The sequence below is a fragment of the Centroberyx gerrardi genome, chromosome 23, assembly GCF_048128805.1.
Source record: "Centroberyx gerrardi isolate f3 chromosome 23, fCenGer3.hap1.cur.20231027, whole genome shotgun sequence".
In the NCBI taxonomy this organism is placed as follows: domain Eukaryota; kingdom Metazoa; phylum Chordata; class Actinopteri; order Beryciformes; family Berycidae; genus Centroberyx; species Centroberyx gerrardi.
In genome coordinates, this window is record NC_136019.1 from 19,048,059 (window position 1) to 19,073,709 (window position 25,651).

Consider the following 25,651-nt stretch of genomic DNA (forward strand, 5'->3'; position numbering starts at 1 on the left):
CAAAGTGTTACCATGGAGCGTACTATTGTCAAAGTGTTAGCATGGAGTGTAGGCTACGATCACTCAACATACTGTATACTAAAGTGTTAGCATGGAGCCTACTATTGTGTTAGCTTGGAGGGCTGGAGCAGAGACAGTAGGGGAGAGTGGGGTAAGATGAGCCAGTGGGTAAGTTGAGCCACCTCCTGTATCCTAGCAATGTTAAATACTATGGGGCTAATTCATAAAACTCTGCGGTAACAGTATAGCGGCATGCAAAATCTGCACCACGGTAATTTCCCTGATTCATAAATTTATCACACCCATGAATACCGTGACGGAGCCACATTACCACTGTGTTATCCTCAGCTGTAGCTCAGGTGACAGCCAATAAAAACCAACATGTTAATTAAGCTTTACATATGTAACACCTGTCCGCCTGTGTGTCAATGGGCAGCAGAGGCGCGTTAGAACGGCAGATGAACCTCTTCTTCCTCAGTCACTCCTGCTGCTGTAAATGCAATGTTGGCCATGATAAACCGAATGTTTATGATGTCACTTACTGAAACTATAAATTGGCTGGTGGTGATCGTGACCTCATGAAGACCTATAAACTTTTGTAAGATAAATATATGGGAGCATTGGCAGCAATGTGCAGCATTCTCTTTCTTAAATACTTCAGCTCTACTACACTCCAGCACCTGCTAAAACATTTATGGGATGTGCATATGGTCATCTTCTCTTTTTTATCATGATAAACTGAATCAAATCAGATGGAAACTGGCATTTACAACTGCAATCAGAGCCAGTGTGCGAGTCATATTTATTAAACATTTTCACGTTTCCAATGATAATTAATCCCCTAGGACACAATCTTCTTCCCCTAACATCACGCTAAACCTGCCGGTAAGTTTTATGAACGAGCCCCTATGTGTCATGTGACCAGCCATTAAGGAAGAGACTTCCATTTCAACATGGTTGCGATGAAACCTGCCACATAAGATAAGTAGTAAGTACATTTATGCTCATAAAACTGTTTTTTGCAACAAAAAGTACATTTTTTACATTCATTTTTTAAATGGCTGTTTCAATACCAATGTCTCAATACCAATTTAGCTACATTCAAACACCATACGTAAAGTGAGTGGCTACTTGCAGAGCAGGGGGGCAGGGTCCGAGGCGGAGCAGAATATTTGAAACGGAATGCACTTGGCCTTAAGCAGGCCTAATAATTAATTATAGCTGCTGCGCAGCAGTTTCGGGGCCGGGCATTTTGAGGAGGAAGAAGAAGAAGAAGAAGTAGAGGAGGATAAATGAGAAATACATGAGGGTCCATCAGGAGAACTGCCCGGACCATAATTATCATTAAAACATCTTTGAAATCATGCACACAGCACAATGCCTTAGTAGGCATAAGCATGTTTCTGCATTCCCTGGTCGAACTCACAACCTTTGCCACCAATGGCAAGTTGTGATCGAGTTGAGCTACCTGAGAAGTGGGAAAATTAGAGGTGGCTTCACACTATGACTTAGCCAGCTGTCCATGCATGTAAAGGCAGATTTCAAACTAGTGTCAAAAATTCAGTTATCAAGACAAAATTCTGAGAATTTGTGTACTTCATCTAGACAACATAGAGATGTGTGTAATTTCTTTTTACAAAGATTGATTGCTCCATAAGTGAAAAACTGATGTTTAAAGATGCTATATTTCCATTGACTGTAATAGTTTACATGAGGGCAGAATTCAAAATGCTGTCAAAAATTCAGTTTTTGAGATACAATTCTGAAATTTAACACACTTCATCTACCGTGACAGCATGAACATTTCATGAACATTGAAGATTTATTTAGTGAGAATTTGCAGTAGCTGTTTACAGTACAGTAAAACATTTTGATGCACTGCGGGCTCAATTTTTGACAATTCAAAAATCTGGCTGGATCGTTTGTGGAGGACAGTCTGGAGATGCAGGATAGCAAGTTTGGTGTCAATTGAGCAAAAAATGTGGGAGGAGATAGGTTTAATTAGTTTTACAGTTTTTGAGAAAAACAGAGTGATGGACTTCATAATTTGCACAGGTTGAAATTTACAAAAGTTTCTTCACACTTGGGCCTACATTGAAGTTGAAGTTGCAAAGCCATAGCACATACGGCTGATTTTTAATGAATTTTCAAAGTTTAGAACTTTAGACGGTTGCTATAGCGCCACCATCAGGACTATTGGCTCCCAATTCCAGTTGATTTCCGAAGAAGAAGAAGAAGAAGAAGAAGAAGAAGAAGAACATTGGCAAATACAAGAGGCGGCCCCTAATAACATTGGCAAATACAAGAAGGACCGGCAGCAGAGCTGCCCGGCCCCTAATCATAAGAATAAATAATAAAAATTACACAGAACAATGAGTAATGAAATATTGCAGATGAGATCATTTCATAAATATGTCTCAATCCTCTAAATATCGTTTGTTTACTTGCATTTATATTTATCACCTGTTCGTGCATCGGAATTGACGGACGATCACAATGCATCCATGTTTGAGTGGATGGCCATCCAGGGCGCTGGCTCGTCTCACCATACGCAGATGCAGGATCTCTATGCCGAGCTGGAGGGCCAGGGACGCGTCCAGGAAGCTCTCGTCAGCGCTGGAGTCAAGGAGGACAGCCACGGTGACGGACTGGCTCTGGAGTAACAGGGAAGCCTGGAGCAGAGAGAGAGAGGACACACAAGGAACAGTAGTATGGCTCACCAGTAGCCTCTCCTCTAGTGGTGAGCCTGTGCTTTTACTGGACAGGTAGAGACATAGTGATCAGGTCGACCACAGTACAGGCAGCAGTTCTCCCGGATGCGTCTCTGTCTCTCCATCCAGTCCAGTTTGGTCCGACCAACCTGCATCGGTTCAGCAGGAAAAGTCTCCTCCGGACCAGTAGCGACAGGAGCCTCATCCCTGGTACTGGACATCCTCGGTTGGTTGGGAGAAGCATGGGAGCTGGAAACCCGCTTGGGGAAATGTGGTTGTGGGCAAGGTGGATGGTTGAAGCTCGAACACCAGGGAATATTGGGATAAGAAGTGACGACACTCCCCCCGGATCACCGCTGTAACGCTCTGGAGGTGGAAGACGAGGTTCATGGGAGACTGGGTGACTGGAGACCGCAGGAGGGGATGCTTCAGGGGTGCCAGGAGCTGCTGATACAGGCAGAGTAGAGGCGGAGAGGAGCTGGAGCCGATCTACGATGCCGTTGAGACTTTGATCCAGACGGACAGACAATTCCTGGATGCCCTCGGCAACACGGTCCAGTTGCTGTTCGTGGCGGCCAATAGCAGCACCCTGAGCAGTGTTGATGGCACAGAACTGGTTAGTGGGTCAGCTGGGTCCATGGTGGCAAGATTGCACTGTGACAGATCAGGCTGGCTCAAACCCAGAAGCAGACACACTGAGACAAGCAGATGTAGTAGAATTCAGTCTTTACTGAGTAACAGCACGCTGAATACAGACAATGATCAGACAAGGATCAGGCAGAGCAGAGTCAGACGGAGCAGGATTCAGGATTCAATAACTAGTAGGCAGTCAGGATACAAAAACGCGAGACCCTAGGACAATAAGGCACACTAGACAATCTGGCACGGACTGAGGGAAAAGTGACTGGTATATATACACACACTACACAACCTAATGGTGAATTTAGGACAGCTGGTGCAGGGAGGAGCTGGGCTGATTGACAGAAGACTGGAAACACCTATGCCAGCAAGAGAGCTGATGGACACACTGGGGACACCAAGTGGAGGACACCAGACCTACAGGAGCACAAGCACAACACACACAGACAAGACTAGGGAGAAACGGGGAAATCAGGAGGTGAGGTAGGCAGACTCATGACAGAACTGTTAACAATTACGACAGCTGGTGCAATTGGCAGGCAACAGCGCATATTTATAACACAATATGTAGAATCCAAATACTTTGCACTAAAATGTCAAGATTTGGACCTGAATCCACCAACAAGACTACTAAATGTTTTGGGGTTTAGTTAATAACATGATATTCCCAGATGTTACCGTCAGCTCCCTACTGTGGACTGCATGCATGACATTACTGTTTACAGTTGATACCATGGTGGCAGTGGCAAGTGTAATGGGGCTGCCTTAAACCAGACTTATCTTGAGTGTCATAATCTTACTGTTTTGTGAAGCAGTGGATAGCGCTGCGTACAAGCATCAGTACGTGGAAAAAAGACGTCCTCTGGAACAAATTTTAACACTTCAGACTCCGGTGCAGTGCAGTGGTCGTCGGTGCTGGCCTTAGTCCCACCTGACGTGTCTCTGACCCCGTGTGTTCTGTGTGCAGCTGTTTTCTCTCCCCTTCCTGCGTGTGTGTGTACGCGTCTGCTTTTCTCTCCTCTTCTCAGACTCCAGTGCAGTGTTCTACCCGGCAGTGGATGGGTGCTGCCCTGGCTCTTCCATCGCCAGTGCTGGCCTTACTCCATCCCTGCTGCTGTTCCCACCTGGACGTTAAATTACGACTGCTGCCCTCGTTTCTGTGAATTTTTAGCGCTGACCTCAGCGCCTTCTCATCTCTCTGTTTTCTCCTGTCATTGTTGTTGCCCATGATTCTGTCATTCTTTTGCCCGGCACCTATTGCACTATTGCCTATCCCTCTTTGCCTCAGCCCGCCCAAGGTTTCTTCCAAGTTTTCCTACTAAGGTTTTTCTTGGGAGGTTTTCCCTGTGTGCAATTAGGGTCTAAGGCTGGGGGTGCCAGGTAGGTTAGGCTATGTAGAATAGGTAGATTGTTTGTCTTGCTAAAATCTGCTCTTGTCTGTCTTGTGCTTTTTGCCATGCTTATCCTATATCATTTTGTTCACCACTGATTTTTGTTTAGTTAGATCTAGTTAGGTTCATTCACTGTAAAGTCCCCTGAGACATGCTTGTGATACAGGGCTATATCAATAAACAAACTTGAAGTTGAAGTTGAACTTAACACTCCGTGTTGTATACAATTTGTCAGTGTTCCTAAATAAGAAAGGTAAATGATAATATGTATGTCAGAACTTTAGATATAGATGACCCCCCATTCAAAGACATAGGAGTCTTGTCTTGTTCGTCACAATCTTACCGCTCAGGGGGCGTTACCAAGATGGCGCCTTGGACACCTGTATCCAGCTTTGTGTCTACGCTCTCATCACTTAGGAGGTAAGTTGACCAATGGGGGATGCTGGCCAATAAGGGACTTTCATCAATGATTGTGAAGCAGAAGAGAGGCAAATATCCTTTCTTCAAGCTTTATCTAGGAGAAGAGCAGAGAGGGGAAACAAACTTTTGAAACACAACTATTAGAACCTCACTGCCTTCTACTCATCTGAACGGGATGGAACAAAGGCTGTGGTTTTTAACACTTCTCTGCACACATTTCACATAAACTTGAACAAGTTGGTGCTTTCCGTGTGTTTGTGTGTGTGTGTGTGTGTGTGTGTGTGTGTGTGTGTGTGTGCCCAGTGGGAGGGACTTCGCTCTAAAGAGATGAGTGGCAGAAGTCAATGTTGAATCAGTGTGGAATGATGAAGCTTCTACTGAGCAGTCTGCTTCTCGCCTCTCTGTCTGCCCCCTCATCATGGAGTGAGTACAAACACATCTTTGACTTTCAAATGACTGATGTGTGAAAATGCGTGGAATCCAAAATCCGATTAAATCACTGTGATTGATTTTAAACATGTCATGTATGATGTCTGCCGTCCATACAACATAAAAACCCTCACAGCGATTTTGTTGAATCTTGTGAAAAACTTCATGTCATTGAACTGATGTACGTATGGTCTGGTAATGAACTAATGAATCGTTTATCGTTCTGTCTCTTAGGTGTTTTATCTGAAAACAAATTTGTTGTGACCCAGTCTCCTGATGTCACCATCAAGGAGGGGGAGACTGTGCAGATAGACTGCTGCTGGAATATGGACATAACAAAAGGGAGAGTTAACTGGCTGAAAAATCAAACAAACATTAAGGAGACAATCTTTACGGCTGTAATCAACAATAACGGCCAGCATCAGGGATCTCTGAAGAAGGAAGAATGTAACTGTTCAAATCTGACCTTTTCAAATATCATGAGAAATGATTCGGGTAGATACATCTGTGAGGTATTTGTGGAGATACCACAGCTAAACGAGGCCCAAGGAAAGGGTGCTGTCATCACAGTTACAGCCAGACACAACACAACCAACCAACCAACCAAGGGTAGGTGACAAAACACCAGTGACAACATGTGTCAATGGTGATTTCAATGGTGATTTCTTTTGAAATGTGGCGTTGCCCTGGGTGTGTTAACAGTAAATCAAAAGAAAAGGCAAAAGGAAAAAGGCAACATGTTTTCAGAGCTGGTTGAAATCAACAGCTCGGCTTGGAATAACTGATAACTGCCATTTTAATTGTGGGAATGTAATAATTATTTTGTGTGCATGAATTATGAAATTGTGGGAATGCAAAAAACAATTTGAGGGAACAGCATGTATTCCGTGCACACAAATTAAGCCAATCTTTTAACTAAATCAAGGGAATGAAATGTATCTTGTGCACACATATACACAAACGAACACATATTTAAAGTGCTCCCAAACACTAATATTAGTGTTTCAGCTTGAGCACCCCCTAAACACCAATCCCAATGTTGTAATGGTTGCATAGCACTGCTTATGGTGTTTCACAACCTGATAACTGCTGTCTCCTTACTCCACCTTCTAACAGTGTACTTACCTACTCCACTTCATGAGGCATCATCATCATCATCATCCATATTGTGTGACTGTGAATCTGTCACTTTTTCAAGTGTATACCTAATGTGGGAAGAGGACATTGTCTTAAATAAGTTCACTGTCCAAGGGAAATTATGATGGGGAAGCAGGAGGAGTATGAGAAGCCGCCCAAATAAAATAAAATGAAACACACATACCATGATGGTTCACCTTGGCTTAAATTAAACCATTAATAGCCATTAATTTTAAACATAAACTTAAAATTTAACAGCAAACAAGTAGGCTTTTTTCCCTTTTGATAAAATTTTTTGTCAGGCATATCGCCCACTTTTGATTGCTTGCTTTTTTGTTAGCCAATTATGTGATCTTGGTTTAAATTATTTCAATTTTATGAATTAATTATTATTCTAATTTGATTTAATTAATTTAAATTTAGTTGAAATCTTGTTAAACTGGGGTTAAATTTAAGTTGTTCATTTTAATTTTTAAATCTGGATTAACTCATTTTAAACCAAGGTTTACTAAACTGATTACAACTGAAATTAGATTAATTTAAACCATGTTGGTGCAATCCAGCCTTAAACTAGGCTTAAAGTTAGGTGCAACAGAGTTAACAGCTAAACTATGATTTAATGCTGTTAATCCTTGTTGGTGCAATCCACTCTAAGACTATATTTACAGTAATGATAAGACTGAAAAAAAAGGAAAAGTTCTCCAGTATAAGTTTGGCTCCTACAACTGTTTTGGTAGGCTGTACATTGATGCAAATTTGTCCACATAATTCCTTTTTTTAGCTGCGCCCAGCAGCTCTATAGCTCGCTCTGTCGGCCGGTCGGTCGGTCGGTTGGTCCACAAAAATTTCCCCACGCGTGTATGCATGCGTGTACGTGGTCGCAGCTATTGCGAATTGGCGCTTGTTAATGTGAAAGCCAGCAACAGTAGCCTATAGCCAGGCTGTAGCCTCTATGGTAATGCAGTGAGTAGGAACTTGATATACACTGTAAATATATAGGCCTAATTCCTGAAAAGTTGGACTTTGACAAACATTGTGTAACATTGTGTATGGTTTCATATTACATTTATCTGGTTTTGAAAGACACTTTATAAATAAAGTTTACTTACTTACTACTTACTATATTACATTATGTTTAAGGCATTTAGCTGACACTCTTATCCAGAGTTACTTAATGAGTGCTACAGTAGAATAAGCTTAATTCCTAGACCCCCAACATTAAAGATAAGAAAAGATGAAACTCTATTGATCTTCGTGGAGAATGTAGGTATCTGCAGTAGCACAAGTAATAGGATACATAGAATATAAGCAAAAAATAAAATATACAAGAAGCAAACTGTATGGGTGGAAATATGGGGTAAAAGCATGGATCATTTCCACATATGGATTAAGTTACAGTTGTTACTTACAGTTGATACTTACAGATATTAATAACAGTCACGATTGCTTACTTAAATATGGATTACTACATTTTAAACATATTCAATAAATTTGTGTTTAAACCTAATAGAATTCTAAATATATCAATATGTACACAGAATGAAACAGTGCAATCATTCTGAAAAGATTATTAGTATATGCAGAGCAATGAGAGGGTTATGTGAAAACTGAAGAAGCAGATATGTGAATTAACAGTAATATACACAATGTGCAAATGGGTGTGTTGCTCTAAATTTACCTACAAATGAAAATGTCCTCAAATGAACTGGTCTTTTTTGCCCTCTGGTGTTCCCATCCAGGAACTGAACCTTTCAGTATTGTACAGTATGAAGTGTGTATCAGTGATGCACTTTGCTTTGTATGTACTGTATATGTTAATATTCATGTGGAAAAACGGTCAATGTACACATGTACCGTCAATTTGTGCATTTACCGACAGTGTGGTTCATTACCAGCGATGTTGTAAATGTACAAATAGCTTGGCAAAAATGTTCACGGGGGGGGGGGGGGGGGGGGGGGGGGGGACAGAGAGTTGTCCCCCTCAATATATCATTGTAAACATAACTATATAATTTTAAATAATATAATAATATGCATTGAAAGCACTTGTGCTAATTATAGACACAAAACAATTTTTTTAAGTTTCGAAAGATTGTGCCCCCCCCCCCCCTCTCATATGCCTCACAGTGGTTTGGTCCACTGCCTACCTGCCTCCCCGAACCCCCACACACACACATTAGCCCTCGGTACGAGTGTCTGTGGAGGATCTCTGGAAGTGTGTCAGTGGTGGCAGACCTCCAGTAAGTAGCTGCTTCGCAAAGGTTAACTTAAAACAAAGGATGTGTCAGACATTTTTCTTTACTTCTACCACTCAATAGAATAAAACACATTCACAATTGTAACCAGACTACATTTTGTTCGCTCCATTACCTCGTGGTTGAATCTTGTGTGTTAACGTGTTGGCACGGAGCAGCCGCGTCTCCTAATGCATGTGTGTGTGGAGGCAGGAGGTCTATCCACAATTAAAATCATCATAACTCGCTGAATTTTCGACCGATTTTCAAGCGGTTTGGTTTGTTACAAATGCCAGACATGTATTTATGATACAGGATACTTGGTTAAATTAAAATGCGGGTTTTCATACCAAAATTATCTTTTGTAGATGGTAACAGTAATATTTCTATAATATAATATTTAAGATTAACTTACCCTACGTAATTAGGTTCTAAGTATATTGTTTTTTTCTTACTGCATGTAAAATGGCTGCCACTATGTAATTTTGTTTATAATTTTGGAAATAAATGAAGACTTAATTCATAAAAAAAACATAATTACAACAAACACTATGTTAAAATATGAAGTAAGTTTCTGGCAGGCTTCATAGCGTTCTGGACTTTTACATTGACAGCAAAACATTAGAGATCTGCTTTTTCGGGAAAACTAAATCTAATTAGGCATATATTAGCTTTAGTTAAGTTAATGGGTGTTGCTTCTCACCTACTACTGTAAATAACCTGCATGCTGTGTGTGTGTGTGTGTGTGTGTGTGTGTGTGTGTGTGTGTGTGTGTGTGTGTGTGTCTGTCAGGCAGCCAGGTCAGTTAAAATGGCAGAGAAAAGAAAAACAGACATCCGATCATTTTTCAGTGCACCGAAACGCCAAGTAGAAAGACCCCAGTAATATCAAAGGCAATTTGATAAAATCTTCATAAGAAAGGAATGAAGTGCTTATGGAAATGTTTCATAATGGACCTCTATATACATTTAATACAACAGTACTTTTGGCGGCACCTTTGGTGTCCCCTTCAGGAATTGCTCTTGAGAAAGTTTTCTGTTTATTGTCCCCCCCAACAGTGAAATGAAATATCCGCCCTTGGGGGTATAGTTTGATTGCACTGATGGTTTTGCATTAGTCATGCCCATCCCTAGTGTAGTTAACTGTACTCATGTCAAATCAATAGGCCTGATCTTTTGTCTCTGATATAGCAAAATGGTGGACAGTTCAGAAGTAGTGGACTCTTAAAGCGATGCTGTAGATGTAAGACTAAGACTAAAGTAAATAGATTGTCTCAAGGTTTGGTGGTTTGTGGTGATGGCCTTCCTGTTTTTCTCTAACGTCACACTGACAGGCCTTCCGTTTAGTCGCCCTTATAGACAAAGGCCATAAAGGCCATTTTTTCATCTATGTTTTTACATCAATGAGAAAACACAAAGTCATTATAGTCTAAGATCCAGTGATTTTTTGCAATCGTCAATCCCCAAGGCCCGCACTGAAATGGGCAAGAAATCCTTTATGGTGTCGGCCCCTACTACTTGGAACAAGCTGCAAAATGATCTAAACAAGCACAGATCCTGTACAGACCCACAGCACATGTGTTCAGTTCAAGTGAATTCAATTCAATACAATGCACTGAAGCACTACGACAAGGTTATCAGTTAATAATAATTAATAATTCCACTAGTTAAATACCACAAGGTGGACTATATGTTACCTACCGTTAATATGTGAAGGGCAGCAGAATATGTGTGATCGGGTTACTGTTTTCAAATCCCATTACCAACACAGGTGGAATGTTAAGTTTCACTTTTGTTTTCACACCGGGAGACTCTGTGGATTGAGTTCAGAATACATTAAGAATACTTCAGTAGCAACAAGTTGCTGTACTTTAAGTATACTTCTAGTATTATTAAAAGTATAAGCCAAAGTATATTACTCACAGTCTAATCTATGTAAAAGTACAAGTATAACTTCAAGAATGCTATTCTCAAGTGTACCTTTTTCAAGTACAACAAAGAAAAATAAAAGTATACTTGCTAATTTTTTTGTTTAAAATAAGTATACTAAAAGTGAACTTAAGTAAACTTCTTTTCTCTAAGGGTTATTGATGATAGTAATTGACCAACTGTCTTTGCGGATGAATTTCAGGTCCAGACTGGCAGGAAGTGTTGATTTCTGTCCTCCGCTATCTGCCCTTCCTCACCCTTCTTCTAACCTTCTTCTACCTCAACAGAAGAGGGATCAAACCTCAGCAACACAAACCAGGTACAATTCCATATTCACTCCATGTGTTACAGTCACATCACTGAAAGCATAAACAACTGATAACTGTATGCATTAAGAGCATACATGGTACATTATGACTTTGATCGATCGGTGCGTTCCTGTTTCAGCAGCTCCTACAAATGAACCCACTTCAGCCCAGAGAGGAGAAGAAGGTGAAGAGGAAGGAGGTGTGAGGGGAATAGAAGACGATGCAGTAGATGGATCATGCCTGGTGGAGGAGGCGCCCACGCAGGAAGTGCACAACAGCGAACAGGAAGGAGAGAGGAAGTGAGGAGGGAGGGGAAGAAAACCGCAACGGATGATTTCATTGCCTTGGTCTGAAATCTCATGCACTGTTCCATCAGCACAAAACAAGGAAGTCTCGGAAGTTCCGAGATTGAGTTTAATGTGTTTTAATTTCAATGTAAGCATTAGCCTACATGCTCCTCTATGGGTTAAGAGAATTCTACAACCCACGGGTTTATGAAACCTTTTCAAAACCAATAAGGTAAACTCAAAACTGACTGTCAAAGCTAAAAGCAAGGATGTTTTTCTTAGTTCCTGAAAAGTCATAGAGCTGGTTGAGCAGTACCAACTAACTTTAGTTGGCTTACCTCCACACAGCGTCGTCTCTGGAACCAAAGGCCACCTGAGGCCGTGTTCATTGTCAGGAATGAAGACACGATTGCTGTGTGAATGTTGGCGCATGCATACCTCAGATAATCTAGCAGAGAAACAAACACCCTTTCTACCACCGCTCATGTTATCATTCTACAAAGTCATCCATATTAAAGATTTTCTCTCAAAGGAAACCTTAATTGAGACTGTTTATCAATGTCCCACAACACCAAAACACCAACAACATTTGATGTAGGAGAGCAGCCAAGGAGTCAAGACAGAGGCAACATGAAGGAGTGAAGAGCAAAAACAGACACACGCTGAATTATCAATGTCATCCTTGGTTTGTCAGAATCATTCTGAAATAATGTCAATGGAAGGTTTTTCCTTGTCTTTGTGTCTGTCTTTTGAAAGAGAGGATAAATGGAAGACAGAGAGGGGAAAGGATAAAATGTAAAGTATCACATTTGTGTAGTCTCCAGGAAAGAACTTGCGTTTGTCCCAGGTTTAGATAATCCTAGTGGCCTAACTCAACACAGTGTAGCCTATGTGTTAGCATGGAGCCTATCACTCAACATACTGTATGCTAAAGTGTTAGCATGGTGCCTACTATTGTTACTATTACTCAACATACTGTATGCTAAAGTGTTAGCATGGTGCCTACTATATTGCTATAAAGTGTTAGCATGGAACCTACTATCACTCAACATACAGTATGCTAAAGTGTTAGCATGGAACGCTGGAGCCAAACATCTACTGGGAACACATGGACGATTGTGGTGTATACGTTCTCATCACAGGTTGACCAACGGGCCAATCTCACAAAAAAACTTGCTGCATTCCTTTAATCTCTATAAACAATCTACCTTTTGTGTATTTCTTTGATACAAAGACTGATTATGTAATGCAGCTCCCCTCTGCATTAGACTCTTTAGCTTATGGCCTGTGGCCCCTCCATCAAATCTGTTGGCGAAGCTGCATTTTTTGTTCTGTTACGTATTTCAATCTTGTATCAACGTAAAAGGATCTTTTGTCAGTGATTGTGAGGCAGAACACAAGCAAATATCCTTTCTTCAAGCTTTACATAGGAGAAGAGCAGAAAGGGGAAACAAACTCACTGCCTTGTATTCATCTGAAGGGGAAGGAACAGAGCCTGTGGTTTTAAAACTTCTCAACGAAAAGTTCACATAAACTCCGAAGACATGCATGTGTGCATGTGTGTGCGTACCCAGTGGGAGGGACGTAGCTCTTAAGAGTGGCAGAAGTCAGTGTTGAATAGGTGTGGAATGATGAAGCTTCTACTGAGCAGTCTGCTTCTTGCCTCTCTGTCTGCCCCCTCATCATGGAGTGAGTACAAACACATCTTTGACTTTCAAATGACTGATGTTTCAAAGATGTGTTAAAATGAATGGAATTATGCTCAAAAATAACTACAAATCTTAAAGATTAAATCACTGATCGATTTTAAATATGTCATATATGACCGCACAAAAATCCTCCTTGATTTTGCTGAATCTTGTCAGAACAGCTGTGTGTTGTCGAAGTTTAGCCATTGTATGGTCTGGTAATGAACTAAGGAATCGTTTTTCATTCTGTCTTTTCTTAGGTGTTTTATCTGAAAACAAATTTGTTGTGACCCAGTCTCCTGATGTCACCATCAAGGAGGGGGAGACTGTGCAGATAGACTGCTGCTGGAATATGGACATAACAAAAGGGAGAGTTAACTGGCTGAAAAATCAAACAAACATTAATGAGACAATCTTTACGGCTGTAATCAACAATAACGGCCAGCATCAGGGATCTCTGAAGAAGGAAGAATGTAACTGTTCAAATCTGACCTTTTCAAATATCATGAGAAATGATTCGGGTAGATACATCTGCAAGGTATTTGTGGAGATACCACAGCTAAACGAGGCCCAAGGAAACGGCACTGTCATCACAGTTACAGCCAGACACAACACAACCAACCAACCAACCAATGGTAGGTGACAAAACACCAGTGACAACATATACAAAGTGTTGCCGTGAGGGTTAGACTGATATATTGGTTTACTGATATATGAGACAGATATTGACCTTTAATTAAAAAGTTGATCTGGTCCAGTCAGTGTGGTACCCCTCTGATATGATGGATATGTTGCAGTTTGATTGATTACATATTTCAATGGTTTTAGTGTCCCGTGGCCTAAATGCTGTTTCAGAGGTTTTCCCACCCTGTCAAGTATAAAATTCTGGGGGGAACTAATATTTGTTTATTTTTTTTACATGAAAATGGTCAGATCTATAGGTACAAAATTGATGGCAGCCACACTCTCTCCTTTAAAAGAAATGTTTATTTAACTAGATAATATTAAAAAAAAAATGTTTCAGCGAACCTAGCTGAAATGTCATGTCCATTTTGTACTTACAGACCATTTTATGGTCATTACATTCAGCCTTCATTGCCATTCATCATTTTTTAAATGTTTTTAAGTTGTAGTTTTTGGGTTCTGCCTTTTTTTGATATTATCCAAATCACATTTCAGGGAAAATACTAAAATACTATGAGTCAAGTTTTGGGGGGTGAAAACCAATGATGCTGACTAAATCTTAAACTAATTATACTATTATCAGCATGAATATAATTAAGATTTTTTGTTTCAAAATATGTGCAAGATTCTCCTGAAAGTAAGCCTGTACCACTTCCAGTAATGGTTTCGCTGGCTGTTGTGGCTCCACTGTTCCTCATCGCCTTCATCTGCTTTTGGACTCTGAAGAGGAGACGAGGTAAAAAAAAAAAACATTTCGAAATTATTATTCAAGTATCAGAAACTGAATTGATGGAATGTCCCAGCAAGTTAAGGTGCAGGCCATGTTGTGCTCATGACATCAAGGCTTCTAGGAGACAAGGCAGAAAAGATACTGAGTGGCCTCAGTTTCTAATTAGTTGGACTCCCATTTTCCCTGTACAGTCTCCATTGCGTAATGTCTTGTGAAGCAGAAATGAGTTATAATTATCTTTAAAAAGAAAAAAAGTAGTAGTAGTAGCAGTAGTAGTGTAGTAGTAATAGTAGTGGTGGTGGTAGTAGCAGTAGCAGTAATACTAGTAGTAGTAGTAGTAGCAGTAATACTAGTAGTAGTAGCAGTAATATTAGCAGTAGCAGTAGTAGTAGTAGCACTAATACAGCCTGGTCTCCTGAAATTTCGTATATGTGCTCTGTGCACAAAAAGCGAGAGAAATGCGTTTTCCCAGCAGATTACATGAAGAAGGCATGACTATATACAGGTAGTAGTCTGACACTGACATAATGTGGAGTTCAGGGCGGTGGATGGCCGTAAACATTTGCCTTCATTTCCGAAAACCTGGGTTTGATACCCAACTCAGACCAATAAGATTTCTATACTGTGAGTGTTTTAATGTTTAGCTAAAGTTTGACCAAAGCTTTTCCCAAACCTTAACCAAATTGTTTTAGTTGCCTAAACCTAACCATAACAGTAACCTTAACTCTAAAGTTAAATAAAATTGTTATAGTTGACTGACCTTAACCTTAACCTTAACCAAAGTTGTTTTACTTGCCTAAACTTAAGCATTAGCTAACCTTTTCACGTGACAAATACATGAAAATGACATGCCCAATACGTGCTATTGTCACATATTCCTTTTGTGGCGGAGGAACGTAACCTTCACATAATTTGTGTCCGCAACACATAGTCTGTATAACAAATCAACCTTATTCTTGCTGTGTGTATGCGTGTGTGCTGGGCCCACAGGTTCGGAGCGAGCGGCCAGGGTGATCTACGAAGTTCCCCATGTTGACTCTGAGGAGGCGGAGGTGGACGGACACAGCACCAACTCCTCCAGAGGCTCTTCGCAATGGGTGAGTCCATAGACTTCACCGAAAGGCAGGATTTGTGTTCCTTTTTGTCAGTGAAGACCATGTTTTTTTTTAATTGGAATTAGCTTGGAGGAGTCTTTTTTTTTTTTTAAAGGAACATGCATTCTGCCTTTTGATGTGATACTTGACGCTATCTATTTTGTTGAGTCTGATAGACGAAATACAGACACACACACACATACATGTATACAGTACACAATGAAAAGCACACTTAAGCAGTGCACCGTGTGCACATGCATAGATGCACAACTCAAAACCTCTGAGGGGATTTCATTACTGAATGCGCAACAAACAGTCAACAGTTGAGTGACACAAATGAGTGGCGGCCAGTGTTAATTCTTCAAGCCATTTTCAGTTTTGTTTTAGACTTTGTTTTAGTGTTTCCTAGTTTTGGTCATACTGTAGTAATTGAATCCAATTTTAGTGTGTAAAATCGAATTCCATCTTATAATGTTTAAATGGCCACTAAATATTAAAGTGTGTATGAGCTGAGGTGGGATGAAGGGAGGCTGACAGGTGGTGAAAAGTGTAGAAAATGTCTTTACTCTCCATCTAAAGGCAAAAGCACCAAATAACCAAATATATGTTTATAATAAAAAAAAAAAAAATAAATTAAAAAAAAGCAGTTGCATCAAATTGAAAGTCCTTTAGTCTGATAAGGGATTTTAGTCTTGCAGTATTTTTTGTTGATGCGAATCATTTTGGTCCAGTCATTGTTGTTTGAGGTTCATGGAGTCATGTAAACTAAGGTTGTTGACAAATATTTTTCATCAAAATTTTTCTTCAGCAAAATTAACACTGTTGGCTTGTAGCACCCGATAACATAATTACTGACAGATAATGTAATAACTTGCTAAAATGTAATAAAATATCCCTCCAAATGGGTTGAAAATGTAATAAGACCTGTTAATGTAATTTATTTACAGATAATGTAAAAACATGCCATTATTACATTAGCTGTCTATTACGACTTCATAAGGGGTGCAACATATTTTTTACTGATGATGTAATAATAATATTGACTAATAATGTGATAACTTGTAAGACTAAGAAGAATGCAATAACTTGAGTAATATTATTATTACGTCATAAGTTAAAAATGTTATATATCCCTTCATTGCAGATTTTATTAAATTTTTGACCCATTTAGAGGGGCATTTTATTACATTTTGGAAGTTGCATTAGCCATTATCCATTGGTGTATTATCAGTTATTACATTGTTAGTTGCTACATAGCTGTACATCCTCTTCTCTGCCCATCAATCACAGTTAAAGGTCTGTACTGAGGGAGGCAACTGTTTTAGTTATTCTGACAGAATTTACATATTGATGAAAGTCCTTCAATGAAGACAAATCACCCATATAGAGAATAAAGATGTCATCAATAAAACGTTTGTACAGCAACAGATTTTTACATTATGAGATGTAGGTTAGATGTAGGTTAGCGTAACTAGGGGCCGTTCGGGTTCCCATAGCTGTTCCACTGGTCTGTAAAAAGAATTCATTATTAAACCTGAAATTACGGAGCCCCTAAGGGGACATGGGCAAAAAAATAATAATTTTTAAGTTTCTGGTGCGCACAAGAAACTTTCCCGTGCGCACGGGATAGTTTCTCGTGCCCACGGGATTTTTTTTCTTTGCCCATGTCCCCTTAGGGGCTCCGTATGAAATAATTCTCAGTGAGTGCTAACTCCATCAGGGTGTTCAAAAAAGAAGTGCGAGGGGTTCGGTCTTATCTCAGATCTAAAAAATGAGAACAGTGCTCAATGCCTACATCATGGGGGATTACCGTGTTTAGAGACTGCACATCAAATGAAACCAAATAACAATGTTCAGGTAATTCAATGTCCATGAGAGATCTTAAAATCAATAACGTTATTCTGTACTGCATTCAGTTGTATATCTTTGATTGCGGTGTTGTAGGTCAAGGTAGGGTCAGAAGGTAAACGTGCGTAGAAGCTTTCATCTGCCACCTGTCGCTCACATTCCTCAATATGTTTTTCCGTATCCAAAACCAACTATGGCTCCACCTTTGTCAGCCAGAGAGTGAGGGTTGGGTCCTGTTTGGTTTAGTGCGTCCAGTTCAAGTTGGCTTAGGTTTATTTTCTTTACACACCTAAGCCAACTTGTTCTAAATTAATGCACAATATTGAGACAAACTAAATATTATTGTGTATTATCGCTTTTATATGATGGCGTGAACAACAGGGTTAGGCTTAGGGATTTTTATCTTTATTAACTTTCTACATCAACTAATCACCTGCTGGCCTGTCTCCACTCACCTGAGGCGGATCCTCCTGCCTCCATTTGGCTCTGTTAAACAGAGCGGTGCATGTATTCAGACGTTACGAGAGTCATGGCTGTTTAGAGGAGACTTTTTAAATGACTACATTCAGATTAACTCAAAGATGATAATGATACACCACTGCAACATAATTAGCTAACGTTACAGTCAATCAAACATCTGATTCTGATGCTTATGGAGAGCCACAAAATGTGACACGGATGTGATTTCAAATGTAGCCAAGTACAATACGTCAGTAAAAATGTACTTAAGTAAAAGTAAAACGACGGACTTTAAGAAACACTCTAAAAAGTACAAGTAAACAAAAAAGCTACTCAGTTACAGGATTGTGGGTGAATGTAGTTAGTTCCACCCTTGTCGGTTTATGCCATAATCCTCCCTAAGTGCCACTGGACTGGATTGGCAACAAATAGTGTCAACACAGGCGTGCTTGAATGCACCTTCTCATTATATAACACAAGCCTGTTGTGACAGCCTGTTTATGAGCAATTGTGCCTAATGCTTACACCTACTCAGTTTTACATTGCACATATATTGCACATATTTAGCATTACCCTTGTTTGACATGGGCCTGTATCTGATATCCTGTATTGATAGAGATACATACAGTGCATGCAGTGATCTTTACACAATCTCTCTCTCTCTCTCTCTTTTAGTGTCAAGTAGTAGTGTATGAATCCTTCGACTACTTTGAGCGCGTGGAGGACAAAGGCAGTGGATGTGGATCTGCTAAGTGAAATCTTCAGTGCCCCAGTATTAGTCTATCTTTGCCTTTTCTGCATGTATATACGTTTATTTTCTCTTACCTTTAGCTGCATGTATGCAGTTGTAAATGGCTACAGACGAGTGTAAATATCTGCTATTTTTCTATAAACTAAGCATTAACCATCGTTGTGGTCTGGGGTCTTTTCAATGAGGCCAGTATGTGTGTGTGTGTATGTGTGTGTGCCTTTACAGACAGACGTGTTTGTATCAGACACAGGGCCTAGAGAATCAAGACAATTGGTTTGACTTAATCACACTACCAGCAAATCAATAAGATTAAAGTGGAAATAAGCCTTCAAAACCCCGTGGCAGCTTCTCAATGAGTCCACACTAGTGAGAGATATTGATTTCAGAGCAAAGAATGCAGGTTTCACAATGACTTCAGATCATGACAAGGACGCTGAGTGGAAACTGTGGTGATAAGGTTGCTCGACATAATAGGTCAATGACAGGAAATGGAAACGGCGTCTGTGAAGGTCGAAGTCGTTTCTCCCCGGCCTCCTCTTGCGCATGTTCAGCCCACAAGGCACGCAAAACTGATACGGAGGGTCTGTAACAGTAAATACTGTATAACTGACTCTGACTGTGAACACATTTGCTGTAAATTTTGCCAACACAGTCATCCAGGGTCATCTCTTTAATCTGAAAGTCATAATCTGAAAATAACAGCTGGCCCCTGCACAGCTAGTTTGCTTTGCTTGATAAATATTAGCCCGGTACTAATAGAAGAATTTTCACAATACGAAGTCACTTGACCCAATGAGTCAGCCAGTTTAAGAGTCCTAAAGAGTGTTGAAGGCTCCAGAAAGACACTCCTACAGTGATCTGAACAAAGTCATACCTGTCACTGTTCACCTGTAGAGTGACTGCATGCTTGAAAAAGGTGTTAACCACCATACTGCGACTGTTCCTTTCTCACGCTATCATACAAGCATGCAAAAGTTCAGCACACTGTTGAACAAATGAATGCATTACATTATCTGACAAGGCCCCAACTGAATCTTCAGAATGCTAAAACATTTACACTCAATACTTCAAGTAAGATGCATTGCATCATGTAAAGTAAAGATGTAGCTATTGCAGAAATCCCACTTTGTAAGTGCGTGCTGTACTGCCAGGAACTTTTGCCCCACACCCAAGATGAAAAGCTTGGGAAATCCTGCAGTAATATAGTAGCGGAGTGTGGTAACTTTTAGAGTGGCTCCCATTGTGTTTGATGTGATCTGTTGCAGACAGAGCAGCGCTGCTATTGAGCTCTGTGGCCAGATAAACGCTCTCAACAGAACGGAGCGCTGCTACCAGGAAACTAGGCCAGGGGACCAGAGAGAACAGAAACATGCACACACGCACATGCATGTATACACACACACACACACACACATGTGCTTTCACAAACTCACTCACTTCCTAAGTTTTCATAGCTTTGCTTGTGGTTCATGCCCAAAGATACTCAGCAGTACACACAACCACCCACAGATGGAGTGACACTGTGTTAAAGTCATGTGTTAGTACTGGGCAAATCTAGAGATCATACTCAAAGTGGCAACCAATGCAGTACAACTGTGTTGCATTTGAAACCAAGCTCACTTACATAGTTGGGATTTCTGGGGGGGGTTTCACAACAAAATAATTCATTTATAATCCAAATGATTGCATGTCAGCCTCTGTTAAAAAGGGCAACTCCACTTGAATCAATACGAACAAAAACCTCTCAAAACAAATGACTAATGCTGCAAATGGGCTATGAGCTTAAGTGTACATTTTGCCATTGTGAAACTAACGTTGTGTTGACCCAATCGGAGCCACCACCCAAATCAAACAGCTAAACTGGTATGTTTGGAAATCATTTAACATCCATAGTTGTTTTTTTATCATTGAACCAAACCCAGCTTTCACACAGCGGGTATAAAAGAAGTTGTCTCTCCTCTTCTGTTCACACGCTACACCTCTCTTACTGCCCTGTTGACCGCCATCAGCCTTCCATTTTCATCTTTACCGTTTTACCAACATCTCCAGCAACATGGATAAGAAGTTACAGACATCCATGGCCCTCCTGCTGCAGACTTTTAAACAATACGCTTCAGCCGACGGCAATCCCAACACCCTGACCAAAAACGAGGTGAAGGAGCTGTTCAAGACGGAGCTGCCTGGATTTCTCGAGGTACTGTACACCATAGGTGATGGGTAACTGTACTGACAAAGATGATAACTGCGCTTAATTGTACTCTAATTATTTGATGCACTGAATTTAGGCATATATTTAACCCCACACTTTAATTCACAACTTTGAAAATGAACAAAAGACTTGGCAATGCTTGTTTCATTGTGCTGATCAGACATAGGACTTATTCATTCCCATTCCATTACGCAACTAAGTAAAACAGTTCCAGCGATTTGCATTTTGAACTGTTGAACACTTTGGAACAGTCCTGCCCCAACATCCTTATTCAGGGTGAGGTTTACCAATAGCATCCAATAGTACTCATGCTGTTTTGTTCCCCTGTGCAGGGTGGGAAGAACCAGTGTGCGGTGGACAAACTGCTGAGTAGTATGGATTGTGACAGAGACAGTGAGGTCGACTTCACTGAGTTTATGTGCATGGTCACTGGTCTCACCTGCGCCTTCCACGACTGCGCTCAACACAAGTGAGCAGTATGACCTCATCCTGGGGCGTGACCGACAGACTGCAGCTTGTTTTTGTTTCATGTTAGTACAGGGAACAAAAAAACATTAACAAAAACTCTGTTTTACAACAATGCCTGAATAAAACAGTCTATCTACATGTATATGGTTGTTATGTATTATGTGACTCGGGTGTGACGGTGGAAGTTGTTTCTCCCTGGCCTCCTCTTGTGCATGTTCAGCCCACAAGGCACGCAAAACTGATATGGAGGGTCTGTAACAGTAAATACTGTTTAACTGACTCTGACTGTATAAACAGATTTGCTTTAAGTTTTGCCAACACAGTCTCACAACATTTTGTGCAATGAGCACGAACTCTGAAACGCAGATTACATGTGGTGGTGGTGAAGATTACACTCCACCACCATGGAAGCATTTTGTGACAATAGGAATCATACACGCCATTTTCACGTGTTTGTCACGTGAAAAAGTTAGCTAACGTTTAAGGTTAGGCAACTAAAACACTTTGGTTAAGGTTAGGGTTAAGTCATTTCCTGAGACCAGACTGGTTCTTCCTATAAATCAAAGTGACCTGACAGAATTCCTCTGGTGCACATTCCTTTCAATGAAAATGTTCTACCCAAAACCTCGAGACATTTCAGAAGTCACTCGACCCAGTTTAAGAGTCATAAAGAGCGTTAAAGGCTCCAGAAAGACACTACAGTCCTCTGAACAACTATACCTGTCTCTCTTCACCTGTAGAGTGACTGCATGCCACTACATGCCTATGGCTTGAAAAAGGTGTGAACCACCATACTGCGACTGTACCTTTCTCACGTTATCACTCATACAAGCCTGCAAAACGTCAGTGAAGAGTTGAGCTCTGTGGCCAGATAAACGCTCTCAACAGAACGGAGCGCTGCTACCAGGAAACTAGGCCAGGGGACCAGAGAGAACAGAAACATGCACACACGCACATGCATGTATACACACACACACACATGCTTTCACACACTCACTCACTTCCTAAGTTTTCATAGCTTTGCTTGTGGTTCATGCCCAAAGATACTCAGCAGTACACACAACCACCCACAGATGGAGTGACACTGTGTTAAAGTCATGTGTTAGTACTGGGCAAATCTAGAGATCATACTCAAAGTGGCAACCAATGCAGTACAACTGTGTTGCATTTGAAACCAAGCTCACTTACATAGTTAGGATTTTTTTTTTTTGGGTTTTACATCAAAATAAATGAGTTGTAATCCAAATGATTACATGTCAGCCTCTGTTAAAGAGGGCAACTCCACTTGAATCAATACGAACAAAAACATCTCAAAACAAATGACTAATACTAACTAACCACATTTTGGTTTTGTGAGACTGAGGTTGTGTTGACACAATCGGAGCCACCACCCAAATCAAATACCTAAACTGATATTACCTGTTCCATACACCCATAGTTGTTTTTTTATCATTGAACCAAACCCAGCTTTCACACAGCGGGTATAAAAGAAGTTGTCTCTCCTCTTCTGTTCACACGCTACACCTCTCTTACTGCCCTGTTGACCGCCATCAGCCTTCCATTTTCATCTTTACCGTTTTACCAACATCTCCAGCAACATGGATAAGAAGTTACAGACATCCATGGTCCTCCTGCTGCAGACTTTTAAACAATACGCTTCAGCCGACGGCAATCCCAACACCCTGACCAAAAACGAGGTGAAGGAGCTGTTCAAGACGGAGCTGCCTGGATTTCTCGAGGTACTGTACACCATAGGTGATGGGTAACTGTACTGACAAAGATGATAACTGCGCTTAATTGTACTCTAATTATTTGATGCACTGAATTTCCTATGCATGTGCCTGCTCAATAGATAGCGCATTTCCACTGCCAGGGTTAGAGGCTTGATTCCTACTGGGGCTGAAAATGCATGAACTCATGGTGCTTTGGACAAAAGCTTCAAGTGGCATATTGTTAAAGTCAAAATGAAAGATGAATTTTTCACCTTGTTTCTCCATATCATAACACCTATTAAAAGTAGAACATTTTTATTTTCTTGTATTTTTATATCAAATCATTTCTTTAATTTCCTGAAATATTGTGTATTTTTAGTTTTTACTTCATCGTGTACCTGTAGGCGTACATAAAAATTCCAACCAGTAACAGATTTGGCCCCCTCCACCCCTCCCATCATATGAACCCTGCAACTTCACAACTTTGAAAGTGACAGAGTGGCAACATGGTGCAGCGGTGCAGTTGTGGGTGTTCATTCCCAAAAACACAGTTTCCATGGTTGCGCCCCGATGGCTGGAATTTATTCATTTTGAAAAATCCAAAATTTGGACATCTGGAAAACTCAAGATTAGACACAAAGGATTTTAAACTGACGAACACTTTGGAACAGTCCTGCCCCAACATCCTGCTTCAAGGTTGAAGTTCACCAATAGCATCCAGTAGTACTCATGCTGTTTTGTTCCCCTGTGCAGGGTGGGAAGAACCAGGTTGAGGTGGACAAACTGATACAAGATCTGGATGAGGATGGAGATTCTGAGGTCAACTTCAGCGAGTTTATGATCCTGATAACTGATATCACCTGCGCCTTCTATGAAATCGTGACTTCCTAGGGCGGGGCCGACAGACCGCAGCTTGTTCTACAAAAAAATCCTGTTTTCCATCAATGCCTGAATAAAATGATTTATCTACATGTATATGGTTATGAATTATGTGACTTGGGTAAAATGAGATAAGGTAAGATGAAACTTGAATGATCATCATATTCATCACAGTGAAATTGGATTGTTGCAGCAGGAAATGTTAATAGGTTATGGCAAAGAAAACAGACTATAAATAAGAATAAAGCAAGTCGCTGTTGTCGTGTGAAAACCTTGTAACTCTGGTCTGCATGGTGGTCAAGGTAAACAACATTTTCTTTGTTCCTGAAAAGTCTTTTTGGAGATTTTCACAACAAAATGGTGGATATATATATAACATTTTATATATAACACTAGAACATGTTGCAAAGAAATGTATAAATGGAAAGTATGAAAAAAGTATAGATTACAACATGATGGGAGGGTGTGCAAATTAACAGCTGTGGAACAGACTGAGACAAAGAAACATTTGTGAAAATTATATAAAATATACCAAAATATGAACTAAAAAATATCAATATATGTGCAATTTATAACAAATGAGAAGAATATAAGGATATGAAGTCTTTGCACGCTACTGTGGTTGAGAATATGTAAATGCATGTATCAGTATGGGTGGCAGCAGGTAATGAAAAGTCACATTCCAGATGGAAGATGGCGTATTCTTCCAAATCATTTCAGAATAAGGAGCCACCGGTCAAAAAGTCTCATTCATGTTCAAACAGTCACTAGACTTCCTCTCTAGGTAGGGCAAGAAGCCCTGTTACAAATCAATCAAATCAGCAACAATCAATCAAGTCTTCTCGTTCTTTTCATATCTGGTGAAAACCTCGTAACTCCAGGGTTTTGGAAACGTCTCGTCCTTCACATCCAGGGGCTATTTCTAACTTGAGTAGGTGTTAAAGTCCTGGCAGAACCTGGCAACAAACCCTTGAATGGTGAAACCCACAACAGATCCAATAGAAAGCAATATTCCAGATGGAGCCTGTGTGTATTTGATGTTTGCACCGCTGTGCATGCACACCTAATTCGCCCGAGGGTGCCAGGCAGCCCAAAAACAACACTGGGATACGGAAATTCAGAGACGTCGAAAGGGAAACAGGTAGTCCAGTAATCCCCTGATCGCAGGCACCAGGCTCCCTGTTAATCCACTGCTGTGATACTGAACTGTCTTTAGGTCTGTCTACCCACCAGAGAGCACTGTCCGAGTAACACACTTTCTCCAGCCGGGACAGTTGTGTAATAATTACAGAACAGCTATGCTGCCCTCTTGTGGCACATACACTCCCCATTTCACATACAGAGTGCTGAATCTAAAGTGAATCTGATGGAGGCTCAAGTTCAGGTTTTCACGGGAAGGGTTCAAACCAGCGTGGCATGGTAAGATGCAGAGGTTCAGGCAAGCAGGATGAGACGGATCCTCACCATCATCATGAGAATACAGCTTGATTTGAGTCGCAGGCTGCGCTTGTATGAATTTTCAGATTTCTTATCTACTGTTGTATTGAACCATGATAGGATTATCCTTACTGGTGATTTAAAAAACACACTGACGACCCTTCTAATGGCTTTGCCACTGATTTTTTAAAAGCCACTAAATCTTTTA

General features: G+C 40.5%; 3 protein-coding genes across 6 annotated transcripts; all 3 read left to right on the forward strand.

The window, feature by feature from the left end:
• The first annotated feature begins 5,507 nt into the window (after nucleotides 1-5,507).
• Nucleotides 5,508-18,896, forward strand: LOC139930360 (uncharacterized). Of its 4 annotated transcripts, none has more exons than XM_071923513.2 (5): nucleotides 5,508-5,584; nucleotides 5,825-6,199; nucleotides 14,482-14,592; nucleotides 15,577-15,683; nucleotides 18,663-18,896. In XM_071923513.2, the coding sequence occupies exons 1-5, from the start codon at nucleotides 5,524-5,526 to the stop codon at nucleotides 18,741-18,743; spliced, it is 735 nt and encodes a 244-aa protein (XP_071779614.2). In that variant the 5' UTR covers nucleotides 5,508-5,523; the 3' UTR covers nucleotides 18,744-18,896. The 4 variants fall into 4 exon arrangements, with proteins under 4 accessions (XP_071779614.2, XP_071779615.2, XP_071779616.2 ...); XM_078281721.1 differs by lacking the exons at nucleotides 5,508-5,584; nucleotides 5,825-6,199 and adding exons at nucleotides 13,072-13,173; nucleotides 13,433-13,807; XM_071923514.2 differs by lacking the exons at nucleotides 14,482-14,592; nucleotides 15,577-15,683; nucleotides 18,663-18,896 and adding exons at nucleotides 11,092-11,208; nucleotides 11,337-11,646.
• Nucleotides 18,897-20,690: 1,794 nt separating this feature from the next.
• LOC139930365 (protein S100-P-like) lies at nucleotides 20,691-21,557 on the forward strand. The gene is made up of 2 exons (XM_071923522.1): nucleotides 20,691-20,932; nucleotides 21,280-21,557. Exons 1-2 carry the CDS (start codon nucleotides 20,792-20,794, stop codon nucleotides 21,418-21,420), a joined length of 282 nt encoding a protein of 93 aa, XP_071779623.1. The 5' UTR covers nucleotides 20,691-20,791; the 3' UTR covers nucleotides 21,421-21,557.
• A 1,349-nt stretch (nucleotides 21,558-22,906) lies between these two features.
• LOC144537908 (protein S100-P-like) lies at nucleotides 22,907-24,102 on the forward strand. Its single transcript, XM_078281840.1, has 2 exons — nucleotides 22,907-23,154; nucleotides 23,881-24,102. The coding sequence occupies exons 1-2, from the start codon at nucleotides 23,014-23,016 to the stop codon at nucleotides 24,016-24,018; spliced, it is 279 nt and encodes a 92-aa protein (XP_078137966.1). The 5' UTR covers nucleotides 22,907-23,013; the 3' UTR covers nucleotides 24,019-24,102.
• The last annotated feature ends 1,549 nt before the right edge of the window (nucleotides 24,103-25,651 follow it).